Source organism: Staurois parvus, unplaced genomic scaffold, assembly GCF_062004578.1.
Source record: "Staurois parvus isolate SC_StPar_1 unplaced genomic scaffold, SC_StPar_1.0 ptg003506l, whole genome shotgun sequence".
Classification (NCBI taxonomy): domain Eukaryota; kingdom Metazoa; phylum Chordata; class Amphibia; order Anura; family Ranidae; genus Staurois; species Staurois parvus.
Genome location: NW_028321302.1, coordinates 20,910 through 46,138, shown reverse-complemented (window position 1 = coordinate 46,138; position 25,229 = coordinate 20,910). Strand labels below are relative to the sequence as shown.

Sequence of the window (25,229 nt, the reverse complement as noted above, 5' to 3'; positions counted from 1 at the left end):
AACCCACATTGGCAGTCGCCAGAGGCTCACATCACAAAGCTTTACACAAGGAGAACGGTCATTATCTTCAGTGAAGAGAACTGATAACTGACATTTATAATTCTGATTGAACTCAGCTGAAGATAACTGTCATTTTTTAAATATGATTGAAGATAACTCATTTTTTTTATTTGATTCGACCCATTTCTAAGTCTGATTGGACTCAGCTAAGATAACTGCCATTTCTAAGTCTGATTGGACTCAGCAAAGATAACTGCCATTTCCAAGTCTGATTGGACTCAGCAAAGATAACTGCCATTTCCAAGTCTGATTGGACTCAGCAAAGATAACTGCCATTTCCAAGTCTGATTGGACTCAGCAAAGATAACTGCCATTTCCAAGTCTGATTGGACTCAGCTAAGATAACTGCCATTTCCAAGTCTGATTGGACTCAGCAAAGATAACTGCCATTTCCAAGTCTGATTGGACTCAGCAAAGATAACTGCCATTTCCAAGTCTGATTGGACTCAGCAAAGATAACTGCCATTTCCAAGTCTGATTGGACTCAGCAAAGATAACTGCCATTTCCAAGTCTGATTGGACTCAGCAAAGATAACTGCCATTTCCAAGTCTGATTGGACTCAGCAAAGATAACTGCCATTTCCAAATTTTTTTTAGTTTCCTCATCATCACTTAATGAAATAGTGTCAACTTTTGAGAGGCCATTATTTATGTAAAATCACATACTGTATATGAGACAATATATATATACACTATATTGCCCACAGTATTGGCCCTGCCCCCTCCAAATCATGTGATTCAGGTGTTCCAATCCCCTCCCAATCATGTGATTCAGGTGTTCCAATCCCCTCCCAATCATGTGATTCAGGTTTCCCCTCCCCCTCCCAATCATATGATTCAGGTGTTCCAATCCGCTCCATATCATATGATTCAGGTGTTCCAATCCCCTCCATATCATGTGATTCAGGTGCTCCAATCCCCTCCATGGACACAGGTGTATACAATCCATCCCCTAGGCATGCAGACGGCTTCTACAAACATTGGTGAAAGAATGGGTCGCTCTCAGGAGCTCAGTGACTCCAAGCGTGGTCCCGTGATAGGTGGCCACCTGGGCAATAAGTCCATCCGTGACATTTCCTGGCTACTAAATATTCCACGCTCAACTGTTAGTGGGATTATAACAAAGTGGAAGCCTCTGGGAACAACAGCCACTCAGCCACCAAGTGGTAGGCCACGTCACATGACAGGGTGGGGTCAGCGCATGCTGAAGCGCACAGTACGCAGAAGTCGCCAACTGTCTGCAGAGTCAATAGCTAAAGACCTCCAAACTTGGTGTGGCCTTCAGATGAGCCCAACAACAGTGCGTAGAGAGCTTCATGGAATGGGTTTCCATGGCCGAGCAGCTGCATCCAAGCCTTCAATCACCAAGTGCAATGCAAAGCATCGGATGCCATGGTGTAAAGCACGCCGCCACTGGACTCTAGAGCAGTGGAGGCGTGTTCTCTGGAGTGACCAATCACGCTTCTCTGTCTGGCAATCCGATGGATGTGTCTGGGTTTGGCGGTTGCCAGGAGAACGGTACTTACCTGACTGCATTGTGCCAAGTGTAAAGTTTGGTGCAGGGGGGATTATGGTGTGGGGTTGTTTTTCAGGGGTGGGGCTTGGCCCCCTAGTTCCAGTGAAGGGAACTCTTAAGGTGACATTTTGGACAATTTCATGCTCCCAACTTTGTGGGAAGAGTTTGGGGATGGCCCCTTCCTGTTCCAACATGACTGCCCACCAGTGCACAAAGCAAGGTCCATAAAGACATGGAGGAGCCAGTTTGGGGTGGAGGAACTTGACTGGCCTGCACAGAGTCCTGACCTCAACCCCATAGAACAGCTTGGGGATGAATTATAGCGGAGACTGCGAGCCAGGCCTCCTCCCCCGACATCAGTGCCTGACCTGACAAATGTGCTTCTGGAAGAATGGTCCAACCTTCCCATAGTCACCCTCCTAAACCTTGTGGGCGGCCTTCCCAGAAGAGTTGAAGCTGTTATAGCTGCAAAGAGCGGGGCCAACTCAATATTGAACCCTACGGATAGATATATATATATATAAATATATATATGTGTGTGTTTTTTATTTTGTATTTTTTTTAAAGATTTAGTTTGTAATCTGTGGGCACCTCAAAAGCCCATGCTATCTCATAAGGTGTTTATTTTTGTTTGTTTTTTTGGCATGAAATCCCCCTTAAAATCCACATCAGACCCCAAGGATCTGATATGAATTTCCTGGGGGACCTCACCATTTTTTTTCACATGGGGTACCCCCTTAAAATCCATTCCAGACTCAAAGGGTCTAATATGCATTTTGAGGGCTTTACGCAATTTTTTTTTATCCATTCTTACTGTAGGATGTGTTCCAGCAAAAGTGACAATTACTAAGGAGAACTCACACCTCCAAAGACCCTTAGGGGTCTACTATGTATTTTGGGGGAACCTTTGTTCTCTCTTCCAAGAAAAAAAGGAGCCAGGTTGTGACAACCCCCTGCCAATTATCCCAGAAAGTGGACCTCCAAACTTGGTGTGGACTTCAGCTGAGCACAGCAACAGTGCGTAGAGAGCTTCATGGAATGAGTTTCCATGGCCAAGCAGAAAGTGGACCTCCAAAGACCCTTAGGGGTCTACTATGTATTTTGGGGGAACCTTTGAGCTGTTTTCTCTTCCAAAAAAAAAAAAAAAGCCAGGCTGTGACAACCCCTTGCCAATTATCCCAGAAAGTGGACCTCCAAACTTGGTGTGGCCTTCAGATGAGCACAACAACAATGCGTAGAGAGCTTCATGGAATGGGTTTCCATGGCCGAGAAGAAAGTGGACCACCAAAGACCCTTAGGGGTCTACTACATATTTTGGGGGAACCTTTAAGCTGTTTTCTCATACAAAAACAAAAAAATAGAAGCCAGGCTGTGACAACCCCTTGCCAATTACTTTGACTCACATTGATTCGGATCCCATTGATTACAATGGCGCTTGAGTTGTTCAACCTTCAAACTTGAAGTTCTTCAAAACTTGGACCGAACCCATGGGCAGCTTGGTCCATCGAGTCATTGATAAATTCTTTCATTTTTTTGTCCCGGAGAATGTCTGGAGACAACGGTTGCATTCGGCTACGTAGGAAAAGTATCTTTTACATTGTGTTACATTTCTAAAACCATCGACAGACGTGTAGAGTTACCCTCATGAGGGCCACTTGGATGATGTCCTGGTTTCCCCTTTCTTCTCCCCGCAGCCAGGCACAGTGTATTTCTTCAGCCAAATGCACACTTCCGCACATTGTCTTCAAGGACCGGTCATGGGGATGTTTGTTTTTGGCGTTTTATTGTAGAACTGGCGATGGGGATGGGGAATTGTAGTAGGACACTCCAAAATCAGAACTCTTCACACTGAGGACATCAAACTGATCTCTTAGTTGTGCGTTGCTGAAGTCTTAGCAGAAGCAGATAGCAGGCGTCCCTTTGCTTTGTAGCAGAAAGTAGTTTTAGGAGTCAGCCAAGTCCCTTTTTCAGTAGTAGTAGTTACAGGGCTGAGCTCCTCAGGTGCAAGCCTGTTACGGCAGAAGTCCTTTGCAGTAGCAACGCTCGGACAAGTTCCTCAAAACACCAGACGGTGTCCCCTTGTTCCGGACTCACGCTGACTATCAAACACCAGGGGAGGTAGCAAGAACACAGAGTCCCCAAATTCCCCAATGTCGGTACTCACAAGACCCAAGGACAGAATGGTTGCCTCCAAGAGAAACCCTCCAGAGATACCAGACAGAGCTTTGGTGGACAGCTCCCCTCAGTCAGCGTACTGTAGGACCAGGGTCTCTCTTTCTAACTTCAGGCCTTCAGGATGCCCACCTGGGGCCACATGGCAGCAAGCGCCAGGTGAGGCAGCCTGCCTCCAACCTGGCTGGTGCAATCCTCTCCTGGGAATGATGCTGGACCCATGTTCTCTCCGAATATAAATACCACTCCCAGAATTCATTGGGGCCACCCTCCCCTGCAATTGGCCAGAGCTCTGTGATGGTCCTTTGTCTATCCCCCACCCATGTTCTGGAAGGCTCTCCTAGCTTCCTGAAGGCAAGCAGAACCCAGACAAACTCCAACACCACCAGAGAAGACCTGACTAATCCACAGCACTCAAGCAGAATCCCACCCTGAATCTACCTGACTAGGAGGGTGCTTCAGAGGGCACGGCAGGTTCCCGACGTTTCGGATGGTCCTTACCTGGAGGCGGGTGTCAGAATACGGCACAATGATGAGGTTGGAATCTCGCCTTTCACAATCTGATCTGCTTCCTTCCCAGGTTCTTTCTGCTTCAGAAAACCAGAGACATTTCTTTCTGTAGAGGACCCAGCCTTCAGGACAGACCTCTGAAAGACAAGAAGAAAGCAGGGACTGAGGACCGGGGTGGGCTATGGGATGGACCGTGCTTCATAGCAGGGACTAATCCAGCAGATGCCATCAATCCTTTTCTCTTCAGGTTTTATTACCCTACACCAGTAAAAGCAAAAACGTCGGGATTGTGAAATGAACGCCATTCCAAATGAAAACCTCATTTCTCCATTTTGGTCGCTCTTCAGAGGGCATTTGGCAGATGGTGAGGAGGCATTATTTCATGTTCTCACCACCTATTTTAACCCCGCAAGCCTTTGACTTATGGTAACAGCGAGGATAATATTTGCTGATGCAAAGCATCATGGCCATGGCACATATACACCCCCTTTTGCCGCTAAAGGGGTTGCTGTTGAAGGGCAGTAAAAACATGGCTCAGCTATGCCCCCCTCCCCCAACCACCAATGTAAATGAGGCCTAAGAAATAAATCCAAAGGCTCCTGATTTCCCATTACACCAGATCTCCTTTGTAGACAAATGCCACTCTAAGAGTTAGTTTATGTGGATCTCTGAACAGCGATACATGTTTGGATCACTCTTCAGAGGAAATTTGACCTGCTTTAACTCCTTACTAATTCCAGCCCCTATGGAAGAAAAATGTATTTGAAATATATTTTAAAAATATTCTTCCCAAATATATTGACATCTATTTGAAATGCTACAATTTTGGCCGTATTCAATATATTTCAATATATATATATATACAGTGGGGCAAAAAAGTATTTAGTCACCACCAATTGTACAAGTTCTCCCACTTACAAAGATGAGAGAGGCCTGTAATTGGCATCATAGGGAGACCTCAACTATGAGAGACAAAATGAGAAAACAAATCCAGACAATCTCATTGGCTGATCTGGAAAGAATTTATTTGCAAATTATGGTGGAAAATAAGTATTTGGTCGCCTACAAACAAGCAAGATTTCTGGCTCTCACAGACCTGGACCTTCTTCTTTAAGAGGCTCCTCCTCCTGCACTCATTACCTGTATCAATGGCACCTGTTTGAACTTGTTATCAGTATAAAAGACACCTGTCCACAACCTCAAACAGTCACACTCCAAACTCCACTATGGTGAAGACCAAAGAGCTGTCGAAGGACACCAGAAACAAAATTGTAGACCTGCACCAGGCTGGGAAGACTGAATCTGCAATAGGCAAGCAGGTTGGTGTGAACAAATCAACTGATGGAGCAATAATTAGAAAATGGAAGACATACAAGACCACTGATAATCTCCCTCCATCTGGGGCTCCACGCAAGATCTCACCCCGTGGGGTCAAAATGATCACAAGAACGGTAAGCAAAAATCCCAGGACCACACGGGGGGACCTAGTGAATGACCTGCAGAGAGCTGGGACCAACGTAACAAAGGCTACTATCAGTAACACACTACGCCACCAGGGACTCAGATCCTGCAGTGCCAGACGTGTCCCCCTGCTTAAGCCAGTACATGTCCGGGGCCCGTCTGAAGTTTGCTAGAGAGCATTTGGATGATCCAGAAGAGGATTGGGAGAATGTCATATGGTCAGATGAACCAAAATAGAACTGTTTGGTAGAAACACAACTCGTCGTGTTTGGAGGAGAGAGAATGCTGAGTTGCATCCAAAGAACACCATACCTACTGTGAAGCATGGGGGTGGCAACATCATGCTTTGGGGCTGTTTCTCTGCAAAGGGACCAGGGAGACTGATCCATGTACAGGACAGAATGAATGGGGCCATGTATCATGAGATTTTGAGTGCAAACCTCCTTCCATCAGCAAGGGCATTGAAGATGAAACGTGGCTGGGTCTTCCAACATGACAATGATCCCAAACATACCGCCCGGGCAACGAAGGAGTGGCTTCGTAAGAAGCATTTCAAGGTCCTGGAGTGGCCTAGCCAGTCTCCAGATCTCAACCCCATAGAAAACCTTTGGAGGGAGTTGAAAGTCCGTGTTGCCCAGCGACAGCCCCAAAACATCACTGCTCTAGAGGAGATCTGCATGGAGGAGGAGATCTGCATGGAGGATGGGCCAACATACCGGCAACAGTGTGTGCCAACCTTGTGAAGACTTCCAGGAAACGTCTGACCTCTGTCATTGCCAACAAAGGATATATAACAAAGTATTGACATGAACTTTTCATATTCACCAAATACTTATTTTCCACCATAATTTGCAAATAAATTCTTTCCAGATCAGCCAATGAGATTGTCTGGATTTGTTTTCTCATTTTGTCTCTCATAGTTGAGGTCTCCCTATGATGCCAATTACAGGCCTCTCTCATCTCTGTAAGTGGGAGAACTTGCACCATTGGTGGGGACTAAATACTTTTTTGCCCCACTGTATATATAAACTCTATGTTGAAATGAGTTATTAAAAAATATATGAAAAATATACTGTATGTCTTTAAAAATACAAATCTACATTTTTGGAATGCATTTACAAATATATGTAAAAATATATGTTAAAATTTCATTAGGTTTCGTTAGGTTCAAACGTTCGACCGTGAACCGAACGGGGGGGGAGTGTCGGGCCCATCACTAATCTTCAATAGGGGGCGTCGGGCCCATCACTAATCTTCAATAGGGGGCGTCGGGCCCATCACTAATCTTCAATAGGGGGCGTCGGGCCCATCACTAATCTTCAATAGGGGGCGTCGGGCCCATTACTAATCTTCAATAGGGGGCGTCGGGCCCATCACTAATCTTCAATAGGGGGCGTCGGGCCCATCACTAATCTTCAATAGGGGGCGTCGGGCCCATCACTAATCTTCAATAGGGGGCGTCGGGCCCATCACTAATCTTCAATAGGGGGCGTCGGGCCCATCACTAATCTTCAATAGGGGGCGTCGGGCCCATCACTAATCTTCAATAGGGGGCGTCGGGCCCATCACTAATCTTCAATAGGGGGCGTCGGGCCCATCACTAATCTTCAATAGGGGGCGTCGGGCCCATCACTAATCTTCAATAGGGGGCGTCGGGCCCATCACTAATCTTCAATAGGGGGCGTCGGGCCCATCACTAATCTTCAATAGGGGGCGTCGGGCCCATCACTAATCTTCAATAGGGGGCGTCGGGCCCATCACTAATCTTCAATCGTGGAAACCAAGAAGAGAGGACAAACCTGCTAAAGAAAGATGACCAGCGAGGGAGGTGGAGAAGACTCTCCCCCACCCAATCACAGAACAAACTGACTCATGATCAGGATAGGCAAGGCACAGAGCCAATGACTGAGCCTATGAAGGTCAATTCCAGCTCATATCATAAAAGTTTTTATAGACTATACAGCTGTAGGGCCCCCCCCCCAGGCTCCCCTGAAGACCTCCAAAGGGCAGGGAGCGAGCTGTCATTTACCCCAGGGCTGAGTCCATGGCTATAAAGGGGAGATTGGAACAGGAACTGGGCGCCAGTCGCTTTAGGTCTTTTCAAATGTTTAATGTTGAACTTGGAAAGGAGGTGGAAGGAGAGGGTTAGGGGTTTCCGATGCCAAGGCAGATCGCTTACAGACTCTTTGGATTCAGAACAAAGTCAGAACCATTAAGCCAACCACTGCAAATAGATTTTCAGAGTCTAGTGCATCCTCCAAGCAAGTCACCAGGCCCTTCTGAGAGACCAGCTTTTCACCCTGGCTCTCTCCAGCAAGGGGTCCCTCATGGATCTTCACACCTTGGCTCGGCTTCCTCCACCCCAGGCAGGACAGCTTCAGGACCACTTTAGAACAAGCTTCTGGGCCTAACACAGAACTCTCATCAGCAGCACCTCCTCAAGCCTCGGCCTGAAGCAAGAAAAGCTTAAGGGCCTGCCCCATGTATTTATATCCTCTCCCAGCATGCACCATCAACATAGAACCCTCCTACTGGGCTGGCTGAAAGAAATATGAATATTCATAACTCAGTCTATGTGTGCAATCTCATAGGATGTCCTGCAGAACCAGTGACACCTACTGGCAACAGTGAGAAATGCACAACCCAACTGAGCTAACTATTACCCAGCCAAAAGCTAAATTTGCATAGTAGCCCAAATTTAGGACCAGGGGGCTACACGGCATTAAATCCACCAGGTATAATGGTAGATAAATGAGCTCACAAGGATAAAGAAGATTGATTACACTCCAGGGACCATTTGTTTTTGGTGTCACCAGCTTTAGATGCTAAGTGGCTCTGCCTCACCTGACTGCCTTATGTATGGATTACATAGTTACACAGTTACATAGTTAGTCTGGCTGAAAAAAGACAAAAGTCGATCCAGTTCAACCATGGATGCAGAGCATAAAGCCAAAAAAGTCACTCTCTAATGATGTGGTACACAATGGATGTACGATTACAAGTCTAAGAAAAGACAGTGAAAGAAGGTCTTTGTGGATACCACCCCAGTCCCAAGCTTCCCGGTCACCCCTATGCAGGAGAAATACAAACCAGGGGTCTTAAGGGTGCCTGACAGCCACAATGTCTGATATCCTCTCTAAAATCTTATCCTCATCTTTTGTATCTTTTGAGGGGTGAAGATAATTTGGAAGAAACAAAATTGGATGAATACCTCTAATATTTTGATAGCACCTGTCCAGTTTTGATCTTGTGTCTCTTAGTGCTTCCTCTTCTGTTTGTTTGTCACGTGTAGACTTCTGTTTCTCCTGCTGACATTGCCTCAGAGCATTGTTTACATGTGTATTACCCCTTTCTGCCTCCTCTAGGTCCAAATAGGTCTTCTCCAGCTGAGCTTTGGTGGCCAACAGATCTTTGTTCACCAACTTCAGAAGGTCCTCCTTGCTTTTCAGATTATTGTTGAGAACCTTATTGTCCTGTGCCACGTTCAACAGCTCCAGCTGGGTCTTCCCCAGATCAGTCTTGGTGGCCTCTAACTGTCTCTTCATTGATTCCAGAAGATCCTCTCCACTCCTGAGGTTTCGGGTCATACTGCTGCTCATTGTATGGTGATCGGTCACCGACTTCTGGAAGTCACTAGACACCTGGACATCTGCAAGATGTAAAACAGACATAATAAAGCAGAGCAAAGTGTTCAGAAGTCCCCGGCACCCGATAAGAATTTAGTTCATTATTGTGAGAACAGTTAACAGGAAACTATAGTCTTTCCATTGAGTACAGAATCTGAGAAATTGAATGGTCTGCTGTGTGTCCTTTGCACAGAAGGTTAAATACTGGGTAAGATGCCTCTTCTGATTGGGTTAAACTTAGAAAACATTTTGCCCTCACCAAAGCAGAAGTTAGTACCCCCTTTAGGGAAACCACCCCCACTAGGTGGACATAGTGGGTGGGGATAATCTGTGCTATAAAATCTAGACCTGGAAGAGCTTGGGTGGTAGGAAAGTATACCCCTAGTACGCTGACATATGAGCTTCTAGCCTTAGGTGAACCCTTCGGGGTGGGCCCACAACTCAGGCTCAGTTGGGAAACCCTCTTATGGGGGAACCTACAGAGAGGACAACAGAAGAGTTGGGCGGCTATCTGTTGGACATATACTGTGCAGAATAATGGATGTCAGGACTGAAAGAGTGGGGGTGAAGGTGGTGATGTTAAAGAATTCTTCATATGCTTCTGCTTCAGTAAACTAATTGAAATGCTGAATGTTTACTCATTTTTTTTATTTCTGGAGGTGGGCATGAAGCCTGGAGAACGTGAGTGACCAAAGATGGTGACCATGTGCATACCCTTTTCTTCTTCCTGTTACAGGAGGACTGTGTGTTGTGTAAGCAGGGCTCTAAATCATGGCTGCTGGTGACAAGGCAGGGCCTGAGTACGCACATACAAGTGTAGCACTACCCTCTTGAGGGCCTCTGGATTTGTTTTGGGTCCCCCTAAGCTCTGCATGGCCAGGCAACATGCATTTCCCACACTTGCACATTCAGAGTCAATAAACAATCCTTGAGCTGTTTTTTAGTTGGTTTTATTAAGGGGCTGACAACATGGACGGGGCCTAGGGGTATTTGAGATGCCCAAGGAACTGCAGAACTTGAGGATGAACTTTTAGCAACAAAAATAGAACACAATGGGGATCAAGAAAAACAACACTGTAAGGAGCACTAAGTCTCCTTGTTGTACCTCCTCAGACCTGGATGAATCCTTCTCTTCACCCGGCTGCACTGAGGGTATCTGTCAGCACCAGTGGTAGTGAGCTCTTATGGATCCTTGACTTGGGGTTCCCCAGGGTCCGGAGTCTAAGCCCCAGCCTGCTTTTTCACCAGAGCCCCTGATGGTGGGGATGGACTTGCAGCAAGCTGGGACCAGGTCGCGGCCCCCAGGTACACCCAGCTGAGGTGGAGGAGACCGCTCGGGGGAGCAGGGTATCATGGGAGAAGACAAATGGAATCCTATAGGCAAGCTGAGGTCAGGACAGGCTGAAAAAAAGCAAGATCAGAGAATGAAGCCAGGGTCGGTACACAGGTAGTCAATATAGGATTCAAGACAACAGAAACACACGGGAGCTCCAGCAACTAGGAAGTTGCTCAGGCAAAGTGGCCTAGTCTGAGCACGTCTTATATAGACAGGCAAACAAGGAGGCGGGACAGGAAGAGACGGAAGGGAAGGAAATAAAACCCAGAGGACAGCAGATGATGCCCATAGGTGAGCACAGACAAACACACATGTGAAAGGGATCAGGAACAGCACTGCAGCAAGGAGGTAAGAACACAAATGAAACTGCAGTCTAACATGTGACAGTATCCCTGGGCAAGGGGTCCAAAAAGCTAACAATGAAGTAGTCCCATATGAGAACTAGTTGGGTCTTGTACCTGACTGCCCTCTCCCCTTATCTGGCCCAGGGGGTGTAGGAAGTTTGAGGGTTGTCCTGGCCATCATGCCCAGCCTCCTACCAGGGGATTGGCCAAGGTCCCTCAAACATGCAGATCTGGGACTCCTCCATTCTACCTGAAAGTTCTGCCAGTTTCTAAAAGGACGGGAGAGCTCCAAAAGCCCTGACCTGTAGAATTTCCGGCCTGTCCTCAGGTGAAATCACTACCTCACTCCCAGGCTGACTCACCCCAGGCTGCTACTCAGCCTCCATCTAAAAAAACAAAAACCTATCTAGCTAAACCGAGAGGGTGTTACACAAGATTTGCCAAATGACTCACATTTCACTGTCAGTCCAATCAAAGCCGCAGACAAAATTAGGCACAGGAGAAGGAAGACCAGAGAGCACCCTCGGAGACCTAAGACACAGAAATGAAAAAAGTATTTTGTAGACCATGACATGGACTATATCAGATAAAAAAAAGACAGGATCACAGTTGGTAATTATTATTTCTCCAAGGGAGATAGGAGTAATGAGAAGAAATCTACCAGAGAATTCCAAACTATGGAACCAGCTAAACAATGCTACTTGGAGAACAGAGTCTAGGCCTACCAACGCTCTCTCTCCTGTATTCTGCTGCCATATTTATGTTGACTTCTCATGAATGCACCCCACCTGCCATCAGCTGACGGCCCCTTCCCTTAGGAGGCGTTGGAGGCGGTCTCTGCTCTCTGGCCGGCTGCAGACCGGATACATTCTCATACATAATATCGCCGTCCTCGAGATCCTCCTGGGCGGAGCCTGAAATAAAAACAAAGTGATTGGATGAAGGAAATAAAGGTGTATGAGGGGATGTCACATGCTGTATATTGTCTCACATCACTGGAATATTTTACTGTATATATATTCTGGGTCAAATCTCGAACATTTGTGACTCCACCAATAATTGAATCTTACACAAGGCCGCTTGTAAAACCTCCGCAGAGTCACAGCTGAGATAAATTATTAAAAAAACTGCACTCTGCACTCCCAAGTATTGTGCCCTCTGACTTACCAGCCCCTGGAGTCCACGCTGTCTTCTATGCTGCTGACTCTACCCAGGGTTTCTGATCCTTCATGCCGCCACCTTAGTTTTGGGGGTCATCTGTGACTTTCTAATATCCTATAGCTGGCCCCCCTACTGAATGAGTTGCAGCCTACAGTGAGACTGGTCCTGAAGTTTCCTTAGAAGCCTGACTTGATCTCAGGAGACTGAGTGTGGGAAGATGGGCCTGGATGAGTTACAAGTATGGGTGGGTACCCACTCCCCCCAAAAAATAAACAACTGCCCCCGATCGCAAAACTTAATTGCCAAGGTGTTAGCACCTGTGGTAGTGAGCTCTTGTAGATACTCAACTTGGGGTTCCCCAGGGCGCGGAGTCTAAGCCCCAGTGTCAGGGATCCTGTTGCCGTACAGCCGTGCGACGGATCCCCTCGGGCCGCGGTGGTGCGAGTGCGCAGGCGTGGGAGTGTGCGGGCTCGCATGTGCAGTAGCGCGGAAGCTTGCGCATGCGCAGTAAGCGTACACGTCACGCCAAGCGGGCTATTTAAACCTGCAGAACAGTCAAATCAATGCCTTCTGGTCTACATTGTTCCTGCACTATTACCTGATCCTGTTGCTTATATCCTGACCTGGCCCTGACTAAGAAAGAACTCCGCCTGCACCGACCTCGGCTGTCCCTGACCATCCGCTTGCCTGCTCCCTTGTACTTGATCTGCCCGCTTAATACTGACCTGGCTTGTCTGACTCTTCTACATCCACTTACCTGCACCTGCACCTGGCTTGCATCCTGATGACTGCCATACTTACCTGCCGCTGCACCCACGGTCCTGCATCTGGCTTGCATCCTGACATGTGCCATACCTTCCTGCCACCGCATCCACGCTCCGGTGTCCAGTCCAGTCTGCATCCTGATTGCCGCCATACCTACCAGCTGCTGCACCTACATTCCTGCATCCACACTTGGCCTGCATCTGGATCCCCTGGGTCTTCCACTACCTGCTGTCAGCTCAAGATCCACCCGGTGGCTCTGCACCCTCTGTTCCCACTATCAGGAGTCAAGGGAGGACGCCTCCTCTCCACGTCAGGCTCCCCAACCAGGTATGTGATACCCAGACTGCTTCTTCACCGGAGTCCCTGATGGTGGGGATGGACTTGCAGCAAGCTGGGACCAGGTTGCGGCCCCCAGGTACACCCAGCTGAGGTTGAGGAGACCGTTCTTGAGAGAAGAGTACAATTGGAGGAGACAAACAGAGTACGATAGGCTAGCCAGGGTCAGGACAGGTGGAAAACATGCAAGGTCAGAGAACGAAGCCGGGGTCGGTACACAATTAGTCAATGTAGGATTCAGGAAGTAGCAACACACAGGAGCTCCGACATCTAGGAAGTTGCTCAGGCAAAGTAGCCTAGTCTGAGCATGTCTTATATAGACAGGCAAACAAGGAGGCGGGCCAGGAAGTGATGGAAGGGAAGGAAATAAAACCCAGAGGACAGCAGACGACGCCCATAGGTGAGCACAGACAAACACGTGAAAGGGATCAGGAACAGCACTGCAGCAAGGAGGTAAGAACACACAAACAAGAAACTGGAGGCCAAGTTGTGACACAAGGAAACTAACTACAAGGTCCTTCTGACGTGGTATCTGTTTCCTACCAGGATTGCAAAGTTCCTCCCCGGTTATCCCCCCGCTTGTTTTCCCAAATGTCCGGTGGCGCACACTTTCTAGGAGGAGATTTTACATATTCTTTCCATGTTTTTTGATACCCAGTTGGCTGCAGACCCTACCATAAGCCATACTCAATAAGAAGCCTTTAGACCTCACTTTCCACCAGTTCAAGCTACTCCTGCAGGCTACAACTGCAGCCAAGCAGACCATTGCTAAGTCCTGGAAGTCCCCTCACCTCAGTCAGGAAACGAAGAATACGGTTACCCAAGCCATGATCCACACGAAAATAGAGGCAGTCTATCTTAACAGGGTTAGTACATATGAGCGGCTTTGGAGTCCTTGGCTGGCACATTACCTCCCTCCCAATTCTGATGAGTCCCTGTTACTCCCGTGATGTTCTTCCTGTGCAAGCTCACTTGGAAAGTCATCATCTCTTTCCCTCCCTATCTGTCTCCTTTCCCTTTCCTCTCTTCTTCCCTCCTTGTTTCTTTTCTCCCTTCTCGCCAGTCATATAGTTACATAGTTAGTCTGGCTGAAAAAAGACAAAAGTCCATCCAGTTCAACCGTAAGAAAAAAAAAAAGTTATAATATTACACCCACAGTTGATCCAGAGGAAGGCAAAGAAACCCAGCAAAGCACGATCCAATCTGCTCCTGCAGGGGAAACATTCCTTCCTGATCCCCCGAGAGGCAATCGGATATTCCCTGGATCAACTTTCCCTGTAAATGTTATATCCAGTTATATTCTGTGTATCCAAGAAAGGATCCAGGACTTTCCTACAGCAATCCACTGAGCTGGCCACAACCAACTCTTCAGGGAGTCTATTCCACATTCTCACAGCTCTTACTGTGAAGAAACCTTTACGTGTTTGGAGATGACATTTCTTTTCCCCCAGACGTAAAGGGCGCCCCCTTGTCCTCTGAGATGACCTCAGGGGGAATAACTACACCGAGTTCACTATATGAACCACTGATGTAAAAGTCACTCTTTTGTATCTGCTCCTCCACCCATACACCACTGATGACACTGGTTGATGATGGGTAGCCCTCCTTCCCCTTAATTTGTGGTCTAGGGACCCGTTACCAAAGTACCACATTGCTCCACCTTCTCAGTCTCCTTCTTTTGCCTCCCCGCCGAGGCTTTGGTTTTCCACCATGTGCTACAATGCTCACCCTGGTCGGCGAGGCCCACTAGGGTTACATTTTTGGCCAGGCTTTCCTCTGACGTTGGTTCTTTATTGTCTCTACACGTCCTACTCTGCCAAGGTGTACATTTCATATCACTTCATCAGGTCTGCATCTTTGCTATGTCTAGGCCTCAGTAATATGTTACATGTGACCCTGCGCAGGCCATTGGTTATACTTTTTATATATTAAGATCCCTAAGGCCTTTCTTCATTTGTCTGTTTTTTATCGGTTTTTGTGTTTTTTTTGTTTTAATGAAAAAGTTGAACGAAAAAAAATAAATAAAGGAACAACTTCCATATCTGACCAGGTTGGGGAGGAGGAGGTGCAGGAAGGTAGGAATGAGTTTTGGGCCATGGTCCTAGTAAAGACAAGCTTCGTGTAGATTGGCGGCTTATTGAAGCTAGGAGTAACCTTCGCGGATCTACAAAGTCCCCGGCTTAGATAGGTGGAAGAATCATTTTGCTAAATTCTGTAGGATCAAAATTGATACATAAAAAAGTCACCCTGTTGCTCTTTATGACTCCCGAGGCTGTCATGTCTCTGGGAAGATAACCATGGACACAACGTCTGCTCATACAGAGGACCAGTATGGTGCACACAGAGGTTCCCGAGAAAAGAGGAACTTCTACATGAGGAAGTGGTTCACTGTATAGTAAATAGGGAACTAAAAACTCCCCAACTGCATAAAAAGAAGAAACACAAAGTGATGTGTGTCAAGCAGCTGCATAAATGAAGACGCCTCGGTGGGAAAAACAGTTCCTCCAAATTGAATCCATCAAAAAAGATACAAAGCTGAGTGTCCCGTTCCTTACCGTGCTCATATGCAGATACAGGCTCCTTTAACACCATTCCCTACATTTCCTTGGATTTCCACAACACCCTAGGCTCCTGGACACAACCAGGGAATATATGTTTCTTGCCCTCAGCACCTTAGAGAGGTTGCACCTACTGACACAGAGGTGGTCTGCAGCTAGGTCTGAGCTCCTCCACTTTTAGTACTGGTGTGCTGGCAGCAAAATTGAAGCCCAATAACTTGCAGCTTCTACAGAAAATCCGGCCACTGCAGACAGCATTTCTCCAATTATCAGAGAAATGCACTTCAAAGGGGGTGGCCCTGCATGTCTAGCCACTCCTCCAATCATTCACCTTTCTTACCACTGGTTGTTCACTTATGGTAACCTCCCTGAGATACCTTCACTTGTTCACTCATGGTACCAGCCCTGAGATCACTTCACCTGTTCACCTGTGGTAATAGGTCTGAGACTCCTGTAGATGTTCACCTATGTTACCAGCCCTGAGAATCCTCTAGCTGTTCACCTGTGGTACCAGCCCTGAGATCCCTTCATCTGTTTATCTGTGGTCCCAGCCCTCAGACTCCTACAGACGTTCAACTGTGTTACCAGCCCTCCGACTCCTTCAGCCACATGCCTATAATACCATTCCTGAGATTTCTTCATCTTTTCAACTGTGGTACCAGCCCTGAGACTCATCCAGTCGTTCACCTGTGTTAAAAGCCCTGAGATACCTCTGGCTGTTCACTTATGGTAACCTCCCTGAGATTCCTTCATCTGTTCACTCGTGGTACCAGTCCTGAGATCCTTTCACCTGTTCACCTGTGGTAATAGGTCTGAGACTCCTGTAGATGTTCACCTATGTTACCAGCCATGAGAATCCTCTAGCTGTTCACCTGTAGTACCAGCCCTGAGAATCCTCTAGCTGTTCACCTGTAGTACCAGCCCTGAGATCCCTTCATCTGTTTATCTGTGGTCCCAGCCCTAAGACTCCTACAGACGTTCAACTGTGTTACCAGCCCTCAGACTCCTTCATCCACTTGCCTGTGTTACCAGTCCTCAGACTCCTGCAACCACTTGCCTATAATACCATTCCTGAGATTTCTTCATCTTTTCAACTGTGGTACCAGCCCTGAGACTCATCCAGTCGTTCACCTGTGTTAAAAGCCCTGAGATACCTCTGGCTGTTCACTTATGGTAACCTCCCAGAGATTCCTTCATCTGTTCACTCGTGGTACCAGTCCTGAGATCCTTTCACCTGTTCACCTGTGGTAATAGGTCTGAGACTCCTGTAGATGTTCACCTATGTTACCAGCCATGCGAATCCTCTAGCTGTTCACCTGTGGTACCAGCCCTGAGATCCCTTCATCTGCTTATTTGTGGTACCAGCCCTGAGATCCCTTCATCTGTTTATTTGTGGTACCAGCCCTGAGATCCCTTCATCTGCTTATTTGTGGTACCAGCCCTGAGATCCCTTCATCTGCTTATTTGTGGTACCAGCCCTGAGATCCCTTCATCTGTTTATTTGTGGTACCAGCCCTGAGATACCTTCATCTGTTTATCTATGGTACCAGCCCTAAGACTCCTACAGATGTTCAACTGTGTTACCAGCCTTCAGACTCCTCCAGCCATTTGTCTGTGTTACAAGCCCTTGGACTCCTCCAACTACTTGCCTTTGATACCAGTCCTGAGATTCCTTTATCTGTTCAACTGTGGTACCAGCCCCAAGACTCCTCCAATCATTCACCTGTGTTACCAGCCCTGAGATCCTTCTGGCTGTTCACCTAGGGCAGGGGTAGGCAGCCTGTGGCTCTCTAGCTTTGTGGAACTACATTTCCCATGAGGCATTGCAAAGATTACAAAACTGACAGTTACAGATATGACTTGTAGAGGCATGATGGAACTTGTAGTCCTGCGGCTCTCAGGTTGCCTACCCCTGACCTAGGATAACCTCTCTGAGATCCCTTCACCTGTTCCTTCATGGTACCAGCCCTGAGATCCCTTCACAAAGTTCACCTGTGGTAATAGCCTTGAGACTCCTGTAGATGTTCACCTATGATACCAGCGTTAAGAATCCTCCAGCTGTTCCCCTGTGGTACCAGCCCTGAGATCCCTTCATCTCTTATCTGTGGTACCAACCCTGAGACTCCTTCAAACATTCACCTGTGTTACCAGCCTTCAGACTCCTCCAACCACTTGCCTGTGTTACCAGCCCTCAGACTCCTCCAGTCACTTGCCTATAATATCAGTCCTGAGATTACTTCATCTGTTCAACTGTGGTACCAGCCGTGAGACTCCTCCAGACATTCACCTGTGTTACCAGCTCTGAGATCCCTCTGGCTGTTCACTTATGGTAACCTCCCTGAGATACCTTCATCTGTTCACCTGTGGTACCAGCCCTGAGATTTCTTCATCTGTTCATGTGTGTTACCAGCCCTCAGACTCATCCAGCCACTTGCCTATAATACCAGTCATGTGATTCCTTAATTTTTTCAACTCTGGTACCAGCCCTGAGACTCCTACAGACATTCACCTGTGGTACCAGCCCTGATATACCTTCACCTATTCACCTGTGGTACCAGCCCTGATATACCTTCACCTATTCACCTGTGGTAGCAGCCCTGATATCCCTTCACCTGTTCACCTGTGGTACCAGCCCTGAGATCCCTTCACCTGTTCATCTGTGGTACCAGCCCTGAGATCCCTTCACCTGTTCACCTGTGGTACCAGCCCTAAGATCCCTTCACCTGTTCACCCGTGGTACCAGCCCTGATATCCCGTCACCTGTTCACCTGTGGTACCAGCCCTGATATCCCTTCACCTGTTCACCTGTGGTACCAGCCCTGATATCCCTTCACCTGTTCACCCATGGTACCAGCCCTGATATACCTTCACCTATTCACCTGTGGTAGCAGCCCTGATATCCCTTCACCTGTTCACCCGTGGTACCAGCCCTGAGATCCCTTCACCTGTTCATCTGTGGTACCAGCCCTGAGATCCCTTCACCTGTTCACCTGTGGTACCAGCCCTAAGATCCCTTCACCTGTTCACCCGTGGTACCAGCCCTGATATCCCGTCACCTGTTCACCTGTGGTACCAGCCCTGATATCCCTTCACCTGTTCACCCATGGTACCAGCCCTGAGATCCCTTCACCTGTTCACCCGTGGTACCAGCCCTGATATCCCGTCACCTGTTCACCTGTGGTACCAGCCCTGAGATCCCTTCACCTGTTCACCTGTGGTACCAGCCCTGAGATCCCTTCACCTGTTCATCTGTGGTACCAGCCCTGAGATCCCTTCACCTGTTCACCTGTGGTACCAGCCCTAAGATCCCTTCACCTGTTCACCTGTGGTACCAGCCCTGAGATCCCTTCACCTGTTCATCTGTGGTACCAGCCCTGAGATCCCTTCACCTGTTCACCTGTGGTACCAGCCCTAAGATCCCTTCACCTGTTCACCCGTGGTACCAGCCCTGATATCCCGTCACCTGTTCACCTGTGGTACCAGCCCTGATATCCCTTCACCTGTTCACCCATGGTACCAGCCCTGATATACCTTCACCTATTCACCTGTGGTAGCAGCCCTGATATCCCTTCACCTGTTCACCCGTGGTACCAGCCCTAAGATCCCTTCACCTGTTCACCCGTGGTACCAGCCCTGATATCCCGTCACCTGTTCACCTGTGGTACCAGCCCTGAGATCCCTTCACCTGTTCATCTGTGGTACCAGCCCTGATATCCCTTCACCTGTTCACCTGTGGTACCAGCCCTGATATCCCTTCACCTGTTCACCTGTGGTACCAGCCCTGAGATCTCTCTGTCTGTTCACCTATGTTACCCAGCCTGGACTTCACTATGAGGGACACCATCTGTGAGGATAAGTAGCTGTTCATGTATTGTACTGCTTTCTGAAGTAGTGATTTTTTATTGTCTCTGTTACTATAGACCTGGGGTCTTCAAACTTTCTAAACAAAGGGCCAGATTACTGTCCTTCATTTTAGGGTGGCTGGACATTGGAAGAATGCTGCCTCAATGCTGCCCCACCATTGGTGTCAGTGGGAGGAATAGTGCCCCATCATTGGTATCAGTGGAAGAGTGTCCCATCATTGGTGTCAGTGGGAGGAATAGTGCCCCATCATTGGTATCAGTGGAAGAGTGTCCCATCATTGGTGTCAGTGGGAGGAATAGTGTCCCATCATTGGTATCAGTGGGAGGAATAGTGCTCCATCATTGGTGTCAGTGGGAGGAATAGTGCCCCATCATTGGTGTCAGTGGGAGGAATAGTGCCCCATCATTGGTGTCAGTGGGAGGAATAGTGCCCCATCATTGGTATCAGTGGGAGGAATAGTGCCCCATCATTGATGTCAGTGGGAGGAATAGTGCCCCATCGTTGGTGTCAGTGGGAGGAATAGTGCCCCATCGTTGGTGTCAGTGGGAGGAATAGTGTCCCATCATCGGTATCAGTGGGGGAATAGTGCCCCATCATTGGTGTCAGTGGGAGGAATAGTGCCCCATCATTGGTGTCAGTGGGAGGAATAGTGCCCCATCATTGGTGTCAGTGGGAAGAATAGTGCCCCATCATTGGTATCAGTGGGAGGAATAGTGTCCATCATTGGTGTCAGTGGGGGAATAGTGCCCTGTCATTGGTGTCAGTGGCAGGAATAGTGCCTCATCATTGGTGTCAGTGGGAGGAATAGTGTCCCATCATTGGTATCAGTGGGAGGAATAGTGCCCCATCATTGGTGTCAGTGGGAGGAATAGTGCCCCATCATTGGTGTCAGTGGGAGGAATAGTGCCCCATCATTGGTGTCAGTGGGAGGAATAGTGCCCCATCATTGGTGTCAGTGGGAGGAATAGTGCCCCATCATTGATGTCAGTGGGAGGAATAGTGCCCCATCGTTGGTGTCAGTGGGAGGAATAGTGCCCCATCGTTGGTGTCAGTGGGAGGAATAGTGTCCCATCATCGGTATCAGTGGGGGAATAGTGCCCCATCATTGGTGTCAGTGGGAGGAATAGTGCCCCATCATTGGTGTCAGTGGGAGGAATAGTGCCCCATCATTGGTGTCAGTGGGAAGAATAGTGCCCCATCATTGGTATCAGTGGGAGGAATAGTGTCCATCATTGGTGTCAGTGGGGGAATAGTGCCCTGTCATTGGTGTCAGTGGCAGGAATAGTGCCTCATCATTGGTGTCAGTGGGAGGAATAGTGTCCCATCATTGGTATCAGTGGGAGGAATAGTGCCCCATCATTGGTGTCAGTGGGAGGAATAGTGCCCCATCATTGGTGTCAGTGGGAGGAATAGTGCCCCATCATTGGTGTCAGTGGGAGGAATAGTGCCCCATCATTGGTGTCAGTGGAGGAATAGTGCCTCATCATTGGTGTCAGTGGGAGGAATAGTGCCCCATCATTGGTGTCAGTGGGAGGAATAGTGCCCCATCATTGGTATCAGTGGAGGAATAGTGCACCATCATTGGTATCAGTGGGAGGAATAGTGTCCATCATTGGTGTCAGTGGGAGGAATAGTGCCCCATCATTGGTGTCAGTGGGAAGAATAGTGTCCATCATTGGTATCAGTGGGAGGAATAGTGTCCATCATTGGTGTCAGTGGGAGGAATAGTGCCCCATCATTGGTGTCAGTGGGAAGAATAGTGCCCCATCATTGGTATCAGTGGGAGGAATAGTGTCCATCATTGGTGTCAGTGGGAGGAATAGTGTCCATCATTGGTGTCAGTGGGAGGAATAGTGCTCCATCATTGGTATCAGTGGAGGAGGAATAGCGCCCCATCGTTGGTGTCAGTGGGAGGAATAGTGTCCCATCATTGGTGTCAGTGGGAGGAATAGTGTCCCATCATTGGTGTCAGTGGGAGGAATAGTGTCCCATCATTGGTGTCAGTGGGAGGAATAGTGCCCCATCATTGGTATCACTGGGAGGAATAGTGCCCCATCATTGGTATCAGTGGGAGGAATAGTGCCCCATCATTGGTGTCAGTGGGAGGAATAGTGCCCCATCATTGGTGTCAGTGGGAGGAATAGTGCCCCATCATTGGTGTCAGTGGGAGGAATAGTGCCCCATCATTGGTATCAGTGGGAGGAATAGTGCCCCATCATTGGTATCACTGGGAGGAATAGTGCCCCATCATTGGTATCAGTGGGAGGAATAGTGCCCCATCATTGGTGTCAGTGGGAGGAATAATGCCCCATCATTGGTGTCAGTGGGAGGAATAGTGCCCCATCATTGGTGTCAGTGGGAGGAATAATGCCCCATCGTTGGTGTCAGTGGGAGGAATAGTGCCCCATCATTGGTATCAGTGGGAGGAATAGTGCCCCATCATTGGTGTCAGTGGAGGAATAGTGCCCCATCATTGGTGTCAGTGGGAGGAATAGTGCCCCATCATTGGTGTCAGTGGGAGGAATAGTGCCCCATCATTGGTGTCAGTGGGAGGAATAGTGCCCCATCATTGGTGTCAGTGGGAGGAATAGTGTCCATCATTGGTATCAGTGGGAGGAATAGCGCCCCATCATTGGTGTCAGTGGGAGGAATAGTGTCCCATCATTGGTGTCAGTGGGGGGAATAGTGTGTCATGTCAGTAAGAGGAATATTACCAACTTCACCCTCTAGCAGCCAGCAACTGTAGATCCATCCCAGCAACAGTAGATTCACCCTAACAACAATAAATCCAGCCTAACAATAATAACCCCTGGCAACAACAACAGATTTCCCAGCAACAAAACTTCAATAAACCCCCCAGCAGCCAGCAACAATAGATCTTTCTCTCAACGGTATATTCCCCCCAGCAACAATAGATCTTCTCAACGGTAGATTCCTCACAGCAACAATAGATCCACCCTAACAATAACAACCCACGGCAGCAACAACAGATTTCCCAGCAGCCAACTTCAATAAACCCTCCAGCAGCCAGCAACAATAGACCTGTCCCTCAACAGTAGATCCCTCCCAGAAACAAAAGTTTCACCCTAACAACAATAAATCCACCCCAACAATAACCCCCAGCAGCAACAACAGATTTCCCAGCAGCCAACTTCAATAAACCCTAAAGCAGCCAGCAACAATAGACCCTTCCCTCAACAGTAGATCCCTTCCAGCAACAAATAACTCCCTAGAAACACAGGATCCCTCTAGCAAAAATAAACCCCCCCAGGAACAATAAAATCCCATGCATAAATATAACTCCGCCAGCAACAATAGATCCACCCCAACAATAATAACCCACGGCAGCAACAACAGATTTCCCAGCAGCCAACATCAAAAAACTCTCCAGCAGCCAGCAACAACAGACCCTTCTCTCAACAGTAGAATCCTCCCAGCAACAATAGATCCACTCTAAGAGCAATAGATCCACCCCAACAATAATAATCCTTGCCAGCAACAACAGATTTTCCAGCAACCAATGCCAATAAACCCTCCAGCAGCCACCAACACTAGACCCTTCCCTCAACAAAAGATCCTTCCCAGCAACAAAAGACTCCCTAGAAACATAAGACCCCTCTAGCAACAATAGACCCCCCCAGGAACAATAGAATCCCATGCATAAATAGATCCCCTTCAGCAACAATGGATCCACCCTAACAACAATAGATCCACTCTAACAATATTAACCCCCAGCAGCACCAACGGTTTTCCCAGCAGCCAACTTCAATAAACCCTCCAGCAGCCAGCAACAATAGACCCGTCCCTGAACAAAAGATCCTTCCCAGCAACAAAAGACTCCCTAGAAACAATAGACCCCCCCCAGGAACAATAGAATCCCATGCATAAATAGATCCTCTTCAGCAACAATAGATCCACCATAACAACAATAGATCCACCCCAACAATAATTAGCCCGACAACAACAGATTTCCCAGCAGCCATCTTCAATAAACCCTCCAGCAGCCAGCAACAATAGATCTTTCCCTCAACGGTAGATTCCTCCCAGCAACAACAGGTCCACTCTAACAACAATAGATCCACCACAACAATAATAATCTTTGCCAGCAACAACAGATTTTCCAGCAGCTCAACATCAATAAACCCTCCAGCAGCCAGCAACAATAGACCTGTCCCTCAACAAAATATCATTCCCAGCAACAAATGACTCCCTAGAAACGTAAGACCCCTCTAGCATCAATAGAACCCCCCCAGGAACAATAGAATTCCATGCATAAAAAGACCCCCTCCAGCAACAATAGATCCACCCTAACAACAATAGACACACCCCAACAATAAAAACCCCCAGCAGCACCAACAGTTTTCCCAGCAGCCAACTTCAATAAACCCTCCAGCAGCCAGCAACACTAGACCCATCCCTCAACAAAATATCATTCCCAGCAACAAACGACTCTAGAAACATAAGACCCCTCTAGCATCAATAGAGCCCCCCCCAGGAACAATAGAAACCCATGCATAAATAGATCCCCTCCACCACCAATAGATCCACCCTAACAACAATAGACACACCCCAACAATAAAAACTCCCAGCAGCACCAACAGTTTTCCCAGCAGCCAACTTCAATAAACCCTCCAGCAACATTAGACCCTTCCCCCAACAGCAGATTCCTCCCAGCAACAACAGATCCACCCTAACAGCAATAGATCCACCCCAACAATAATAACCCTTGCCAGCAACAACAGATTTCCCAGCAGCCAATGCCAATAAACCCTCCAGCAGCCAGCAACAATAGACCTTCCCCTCAACAGTAGATTCCACCCTAACAACAATAGATCCACCCCAACAATAATAACCCACAGCAGCAATTGATTTCCCAGCAGCCAACTTCAATAAACCCTCCAGCAGCCAGCAACACTAGACCCTTTCCTCAACAATAGATCCTTCCCAGCAACAAAAGACTCCCTAGAAACATAAGACCCCTCTAGCAGCAATGGAACCCCCCAGGAACAATAGAATCCCATGCATAAATAGATCCCCTCCAGAAATAATAGATCCCTCAGCAGCCAGCATCAATAGACCCCCCCCCCCCAGCACCCCTTGCCATTACATACATTCATCGCTGGGGGTGCCTGAACTGCGTTCCCTTACATTCCTGCTGAAGAAAAGTCCTTTCCTCACCTTTACCTATTCTAGAACAGGCATTGAACGTTCTTGTACCACCCCTGCCAGTGTGACTTGGTTTGACCCAACCTCTGTGACTTTGCCAGTTTTGTTGGACAGCTTGGCCTGATTGTGCCGAGGAATAAATATCGGAAGAGTTACCGCTGCGTTCGGGGTCCATCGGGGCCACGCCGGAGAATTTCAGGTCAGCGTAGATAACGGCATTCGTCATCTCTGGAGAGATTGTAGAGATAGCAAAGAGAGGAGAGAAGACGATCGCTGGTATAAAAGAGGAAGAAAGAACGAGCTCGCATCTATTCTAGACTACGGCGGGTGAGGAGGAATCGCACTCCAGTGAGT

At 48.0% G+C, this 25,229-nt stretch overlaps 1 protein-coding gene across 1 annotated transcript; it reads right to left on the bottom strand.

Annotated features, from left to right (window-relative positions):
* Positions 1 to 4,909: 4,909 nt before the first annotated feature.
* LOC149427768 (uncharacterized) lies at positions 4,910 to 25,101 on the bottom strand. The gene is made up of 6 exons (XM_089667688.1): positions 24,888 to 25,101; positions 11,814 to 11,939; positions 11,479 to 11,556; positions 9,202 to 9,368; positions 8,931 to 9,075; positions 4,910 to 5,001 (listed from the first exon to the last, which is right to left on the bottom strand). Exons 1-6 carry the CDS (start codon positions 25,099 to 25,101, stop codon positions 4,910 to 4,912), a joined length of 822 nt encoding a protein of 273 aa, XP_089523814.1.
* Between the last annotated feature and the right edge of the window lie 128 nt (positions 25,102 to 25,229).

Coding starts and splice junctions, on each gene's coding strand:
- LOC149427768 (XM_089667688.1), bottom strand. CDS start 25,101: ATGACGAATGCCGTTATCTACGCTGACCTGAAATTCTCCGGCGTGGCC. Junction 11,557..11,813: donor GGGCCGTCAGCTGATGGCAG/GTGGGGTGCATT, acceptor TCTGTGTCTTAG/GTCTCCGAGGGTGCTCTCTG. Junction 5,002..8,930: donor GTGCTATCAAAATATTAGAG/GTATTCATCCAA, acceptor TTTCTTCCATAG/GGGCTGGAATTAGTAAGGAG.